This window comes from Lactuca serriola, chromosome 9, assembly GCF_051521515.1.
Source record: "Lactuca serriola cultivar US96UC23 chromosome 9, Lser_US96UC23_V15, whole genome shotgun sequence".
NCBI lineage: Eukaryota > Viridiplantae > Streptophyta > Magnoliopsida > Asterales > Asteraceae > Lactuca > Lactuca serriola.
This window is the reverse complement of record NC_136416.1, coordinates 184,822,634-184,830,567: the sequence shown is the minus strand read 5'-3', so window position 1 is coordinate 184,830,567 and position 7,934 is coordinate 184,822,634. Positions and strand designations below refer to the sequence as shown.

Below are 7,934 nucleotides of genomic sequence, written 5' to 3'. Positions count from 1 at the left end.
CACAAAAAGAAGAATGTGTTTCACCATTTACCGTGCGAATTTCATCAAATAACGTCGGACCTTTAACTTTATTTAAAAGAATCCTTAAGAAATATGCTTCACCAAGATTAGGTGAAACCAAATGAATTCTACCAATTTCTTTTCCTACTTTCCTTCGCTTCCAAAACCGACCATTTAATATCCAAACAAACTGTGCAGGAAATTCAACATATGTAAGTTCTCGTGCTTCACTATCAATTGCATTACATGTGAGATCAAGATCTTTGCGCAGGGACAAGGTTTGAGAATTCAAACCTTGAGTGAATGCTTGAAATCAATGTCTACTTAATAATGGATGTTCAAGTCGAGATTGGAAAGACCAGTCAAGTTTTAGATAATCAATTCAACAAATGATCAAGACATTAAATGAGGACAAGTAAATAGTGATCAAAGTAAAATTAATAAATGAGGAACATGAAGAATGTTGTAAATGTGATAGAGAATAAAATGCCAAAGTAAGAGTGAAAGATCTGTAGTTGACTTGTATTGAATGCTCCTTTTTATAGGAGACAAAGTTACAGTGAATTAACCTTGATGTTTACATAAGACCGGACAAAAGGCATAAGCCTGACATGCTTATTGTCCTAAACAACTTTAGACTAAGTCCTATGAAACATCACATCAAAATACAAGATAAAAGTAATAAATACATAACAGACAAAATAACTTCATTCTGGACAAGTGATGTTCCGGAGATGAAGCTTTGTTCCGGATCGATGAGCATTCCGGACAGAAGGATCAGTTCCGGAATACGCTCTTCTCTGAATTTCTGAATTTTCGCCTAAGGAAGAAAACCCAAGTAAACCTTGTAAAGTCGTCAACAATCACAAGAATGTGTTTCTTATGATGAAGACTCTCTACAGTGGATGGTCCACAAAGATCAATATGTAGAAGTTCCATAGGATCCGAAATGGAATTTTCGATGATGACAGGATGACCCTTTTTTGATTGCTTACCACACTCACATGCAACACATAAATGATCATTTTCAAATTTGAGAAGAGGTAGACCTCTTACCATTTCGCCTGAAACGAGATCATTCATGTACCGAAAGCTTAGATGTGCGAGCCTTCGGTGCCATAGCCAACATTTGGAACAACTTTGGAAAGAAGGCAGAGTTGTGGTTTGCCAATGATCATGTTGATGTCGAGTGGGTACATGTTTTTGTTGCGAAGAGACTTTTCGGTCTTCAGTCATCACATAGTTGTATTTTTTGCAAAATTCCACACGTCGGTTTGAGTCAGTAAGCTGAGCAACACTTGTTAAATTATGTTTCAAGTCAACTACATAAGCAACATTTGAAATAGAGAAGTTTCCATTGGTGAGAGTTCTATAACCACGATTTTGAGAATTTGAATTGTTGCCATATGTTACGTAACTAGCATTTGGAGAGAGCTTTAAATCTCATACAAAGTCCTTCTGTCCCGTCATGTGCATGGAGCAAGCACTATCAATATACCATATTGTTTCTTGCTCTGAAGCACAAAGTGCCTGCAAAAGAGAAATTAATGAGCAATGGAGCTTTTAGGCTCCGAGTTGGGCTTTAGGACATAGGCTTGGACTTTAGACTTTGATTTAGACAATGGAACAGTTATGTGTTTCTTGGTGAGATTGCTTGAGTTCTTTGGGAACAAACAGCACGCTAGAATCTTTTCATCTATCCAGTAGTCATATTCAACTACACGAGGGTTCGGAGCAGATTTCTTCAAAGTGAAGGTATTTGAAGAAGTGTCACTTTTGGCTATCTGCGAGTTAGTTGGTTTGCTAACAGATGACTTGATTCTCCACACAAGATTTTTGTTTGAAGATTTTGAGACAGTATGATTTGAGCTGGTGGATCTGGTTGAGGGCACATTGTTCTTAGAGATTTTTGGTTTAAAAATTGTGCTATAAGATTTTGTAATAAAGACAAATGAGACACTTTGAGGTGCAGTTAAAGTATTTCGGATGGTTTTGACTTTAATATGACCTTGAGGTGATGTGGATCTAAGAACTTCCTTTGGTTCCGAAAGATCAGGAGATTTAGAAGGTATTTTCAGAATTCTAGTCGGAACAAGTGAGCTTTGACAATGTTTTTGATGTACTGACTTCCTTGGGTTGTTCCGAAATGAGTTTGGTTTGGAGTTGGCAAGGAACCTAGAATTTTGTCTATCTTTAATTTCCTTTTTGTAAGGATTCCTAGCTTCTACCTTGGGATCTACAATATCTTTTTTACTCAACATTGGTTTTCTCTTAGAGGATCCAGAGGACTGACCTTTGGATGGATTTGAAAACTTTGGAGAAATGGGAACCAATTTGGATTTAGAAAGAACTATAGAGTCAGATTCACATGAATCAGAGGATTTATTGCTTGAAGTTTCAACATTATCATTCACAGATGCCCATGCAAATTTTGAGGCATTGACTTCAGTTGTTTCCGGAATGATTTCCTCAATCACACAGTTATTGACGTGATTGGTTATAGGAACATGGTTTACACAGTTTTGAAGACTATGATGATATTTCGTGGTCCGATTCAGGTCCAGTTTATCAGAGGCGGAAGAGGCGTGGAATCAGGACATTTAACAACTATGGGTTGAAACTCAGGAATTAGGGACTCAACGGATCTTTTAGTCTCCGGAAGGGGTGACAATGGGGAGACAGGAGTGTCCGAATGTTGAATGTTCGGAAACTCTCCCATGAATGTCAGATTTTGCAAATCCTTCAGGGGACTAACAATTACTTTCAGAAATTCACTTCCGAGACCAGGAGCTTTTGACCATGGATGACGAAAATTATGAGTCATCCGAATGTCAGCTTCAAGCATGTCAACAGAGTTATGCAAAGCATCAATTTTGGCATTGAGACGTTTGTTGTCAGAAATCAAAATATTTCGTTCGTAATAAGTGATTTCAAATTTATCTTGCAAAATGATACATTCATCTTTTGACATTACAAGTTCATGCTCTAAAGACTTGATTTTTAATTTCTTATCCTCGAAACGTAATCTAAGACGACTTAGTTCACAATCTTTCTTCTCACTGGCTTCTATGGCTGACGCATAGGCTTTATAGATAGTGTTCATATCTGTTTGAATGTGGGTTAAGTAAGGTTCACATAAAGTCAAATCAAAATTATTATCAAAGATCATGGATTTTACCTGTTGAACAATGCTTCGACCTGGTGGGTCATTGGTAGCCATGTAGCAGTAGTTGGGTTCAGCATCATCTTCTTCATCTTCGGAACCAGAAGACCAATAACCTTCATCACATACAACGGTTTGACTAGCCATTAAACACATGTTCCTTCCAGTTACTACATCATCATCATCTCCGGACGACCAGTATCCTTCGACATCTCTTGAAACAGTAGTAACAAATGCTTTCTCACTTTCAGCCAATTCTTGTGCTTTTCGGACATAGTAAGCTGAGTCTTTGATTTTTGGTTTTTGAGGTGCGTCAGCAAGAAAATCTTTGGGAAAGTGGTTTGCATGACCACATTTATGACACATGATTTTTGGTTTTTCCGAGTTGAGATTTTTTGAGGATTCTGGGGTTGAATGGGGTTTAGTGAGGTTAGGCTTGGATGTCTGAGGATTTTCGGATGTTTGTTTTGGTTCCGAAGAGGTATATGGTTGAGGATGGTTTTGGTGAGGAGCGTTGAATCTATTTTGATAAGATTTGTATGAAGAATTGAAAGGTCATTTGTATTTCATGGAAAGTAAGGCAAATTCTTGTTGGAAACGGAGTTTAGAATCTAAGGTTTCGAAATCACCATCAGGATAGTTGTGAGTAGGAAGGGAAGTTGAGGATGGCTGAGGTAGTGGAACCATAGGTTTGTAAGGTTCCGGAGCAAGTGGGTTCGGAATGATCGAATCGGAAGAGCTGACTAGAGCAAGTGGTCCTCCGGAAAGTTCTCTAATGGTTTGAGCAACGTTTGATTCATTTCCTTGAAGCTCATCAAAAAGTTGATAGAGTTTCAATTTTTTTAAGGAACCATTGCTTTGAAGACAGGACTTTACATTTCCCCATCCCTTACCAAGACTGTTAATGAACTTGAGATTGTACTCGAGAGGAGTTCGAACAATCCCGTGAGTGGTCATGTTGTTAACAACGATTCGGTATCAGTTGGAGGCTGAGGCTACAGATTCACCTGGAGTGGTAGTGAAGGTGTCAAAGTCATTAACAACTGAGGTGAGATGTTTATCCTTCATGTTTTCTGAACCTTCAATCCGATCTTGTAGAGTGTCCCAAATTTCTTTGGCTGATTTGCATAACTTGATGTGCTCAAAGAGTGATGGAGGAACACCAAACACCATTTCAGAGAAGGCGATTTGATCAGCATGCAGTTTCTCAATATCATCTGTAGTTAGAGGAGCTGGCCGAACTTCATCTTCTCTCTTGAGTTGAGCAGTTGCATCTCTTACAACTGTTCTTACAGGAACATGAGGACCATGTGTGATGGATCTCCAAATTTGTTCACCTTTCTCTTTGGCTAGTAAAAATGTTTCCATTCTAACTTTCCAGTGATCATATTCTTCCACAACTAGCAATGGGGCACGTGTAGGGCCACCAACGCTATTTGCGATTTGCATTGAAATCATTTGTTGAGGATTTGAAGCAGCCATTGAAGTCAAGATATCTTAGAGTTTAAGTGGTATATAGAAGAACTTTTATCCTTAACACATAAATGGTTGAATTTCCAAGGAAGATTCAAACCAACGATAATCTGATCTTATGGATTCAAAGGACAACCACTCGAGCTCTAATACCAATTGTGAGATCAAGATCTTTGCGCAAGGACAAGGTTTGAGAATTCAAACCTTGAGTGAATGCTTGAAATCAATGTCTGCTTAATAATAGATGTTCAAGTCAAAGACCAGTCAAGTCTTAGATAATCAATTCAACAAATGATCAAGACATTAAATGAGGACAAGTAAATAGTGATCAAAGTAAAGTTAATAAATGAGGAACAAGAAGAATGTTGTAAATGTGATGGAGAATAAAATGCCAAAGTAAGAGTGAAAGATCCGTAGTTAACTTGTATTGAATGCTCCTTTTTACAGTGAATTAACCTTGATGTTTATATAAGACCGGACAAAAGGCATAAGTCTGACATGCTGATTGTCCTAAACAACTTTAGACTAAGTCCTATGAAACATCACATCAAAATACAAGACAAAAGTAATAAATAAATAACAGACAAAATATTCCGGACAAGTGATGTTCCGGAGATGAAGCTTTGTTCCGGATCGATGAGCATTCCGGACAGAAGGATCAGTTCCGGAATGTGCTCTTCTCTTAATTTCTTCACTCCCTTTAACCACCTCCGGACAGCTTCCGAATCATATCCATCTTCGGAATCAGCATCCTTCGGAATATGTACTTAGGATTGCTAGAGGTTCACTTTCAGGTTCCAACATTACACTCCATCCAAGATGTGAACTTTGAAGCAGCAACAGAAGGTTTGTCCAGAACATCGTCAATATCATCGTCTTCGCCATATATAATCGGTTGTTGATTAGGAAGATGAAAAGGTAGTCTGACCACAGAAGGATACCTGCAATGAACATCATATTTAAAAATTCTCCATGATGCTTCACATGATGATAAATATCTACAATTGTAATATTCATCTATTTCATCGACCACATCATTATTTTCACATTCATTGTTGGCTCGTACAACAACAACTGTAGCTCTATCAGGACCCTTGTTTATGTATTTAAACAAATACTTTATAGAAGATCCCTGATTGCACCATTCAACATTAATATGTGTCTGATATCTTTTCAATAGATATTTGTTGTATGGAACAACATTTCTATTATCCAACCTGACACCCGATTTTTCTACATAATGACCATCATTTCTTCGCCTATATAATGGAAAACCATTTTGATCAACAGACGACTGATTACAGAATTTTTTTTGGAATGTTTTTAGAGCACTTTTTATCCACCATGCATGGACAATTAATATTTTCAGCTCCACATGGACCATGAATCATAAACTCATTCACAAGTGAATACAATTCTGGATCTTCAATTTTTTCTGGTATCTCGGCGGAAATTATCGCATCCATAAATTCAACAATTGATAGCTTGTTGTCAGAATGCATAAATAAACATATATGACTATGCGGAAAACCTCTCTTTTGAAATTCAATGGTTTAAACATCTTTAAAATAATTTGCAAAAATAAAAGAAAATATGATAGATTGTAAAAACATATAAAAAAATATAGAATAATAAGAGTACTGTTTTATAAATAATGAAAAAATATAGTTTTAATTACAGGCTTGAACTTTCCCGAAAATGTGATTCTCCCTTAAGTCTTTAATAAATGCATCAAGCTTGATCTTGAACAACCTACATAGTATATCAGGACAGTCTTCTGGTTGAAGTGAAGTATCCTTAAGAAACCTTTTAATCTCTGGCCATTTGGGATTACACGTAAAGTTTATGAAGAAATCCGGATATCCAAACCATTTAAATATTGACATGACATCCAAATAGTTTTGCAGCATATAGCGTATGCCGCAGTAAAGGATGAAGGCAATATGACACATTGACCGACATTGGAGATATTAGTGGTTCCTTAAGCTTTTTGGTTACGTAAATTCTCATAAGACTCACATCTAAGAACATGTTCTTGCCTACGTATGTAGTACAATCTCTCCGTTTCCATCATAGTATAGGCATCTACCCGAAACTGTTGAAACAACCTTTTTGAATTAAGAATGAGAGAGAACGAATGATCTCTCTCTTGAATTCTATAAGAGAAATTTTCTCTCATTGTAGATTTCACCTGCTTGTTGTTGGTCGTAAATGACACACCTCTATGAAGAATATCAACACTTTAACCATCATCCCCATATGGAAATAGCAGTGGATATTGGAGAGGAAGGTACGAAGGATGCAATTCACTGATACTTTGTAGAAAACCAGTTTTTGTTTGAAAAACAATATCCCTCTTTTCAATTGAGGCACAAATGCCAGCGACAATTAAAACGGAAACCTCAGAAGCAGTTGGTAGGTTATATGTTCTTCCATCTTGCACCCTTCTCCCGATAAGTCGTAATTTCATATCAAATTCAAGATTTTTTAGAAAAGTATCTCTTACCATTCTATAAGATCTAACCAAGACATTATTTGAATCCAACATCAACTTAATATCTTCAATAATATCACTACAAATTGATGTTGATTGATCCTTTTCCTTACCAATGAAATTGAATTTATACATAATATTAGTAAAAAAAATAAAAATATTATAATTAATCATGAATAGAAAGATTGAAAAAAATACCCAAAGCATTTTTCTCTATTTGAAATTTCGATTTTAGTATCATAAATGTATAACTGAGAGAATTTTGGTTTCGTTCCTTTTGTTGGTAAAAGGCTTCCAATACTATGATAATTTTGACCACCCAATCTGAAAATGTATGGAGCGTTTCCTCAATTTGTTCAATGTTTTTTAGGTAAACTTTATTACCTATATTCATTTCCTGCAAACAATTGAAAGCATGTTGAAATGTAAGCAAATAACAGAGGTAATATGGTACTTTTTTACTTTAAAAAATTTTAATTTTTATTAAATGAAAGTACATTGCTACGATTTGTAAAAAACAATTAAAAGTATATTGAAATATAACCAAATAGTAGAGGTAATATTATACTTTTATACTATAAAAATATTAAATTTTTATTAAATGAAAGTGCATTTCTATGATTTGTAAAAAAACAATTAACAATGTTTGAAATGTAATCATGTTTAAAAATCTAACATTGCAGAAAAAAAAATATGGTATAAATATGTTGTAACATCCTAATTTTTGAGTCCAAAAATTTCATTTGTAATTAAGTAAATTATATATTCGTTTATTAAAAACATTGTAAATATCATATCAACCCA

At 35.6% G+C, this 7,934-nt stretch overlaps 1 protein-coding gene across 1 annotated transcript; it reads right to left on the bottom strand.

Annotated features, from left to right (window-relative positions):
* Positions 1–5,426: 5,426 nt before the first annotated feature.
* Positions 5,427–7,145, bottom strand: LOC145076367 (uncharacterized). The gene is made up of 2 exons (XM_079022264.1): positions 7,038–7,145; positions 5,427–5,930 (listed from the first exon to the last, which is right to left on the bottom strand). The coding sequence occupies exons 1-2, from the start codon at positions 7,143–7,145 to the stop codon at positions 5,427–5,429; spliced, it is 612 nt and encodes a 203-aa protein (XP_078878390.1).
* Between the last annotated feature and the right edge of the window lie 789 nt (positions 7,146–7,934).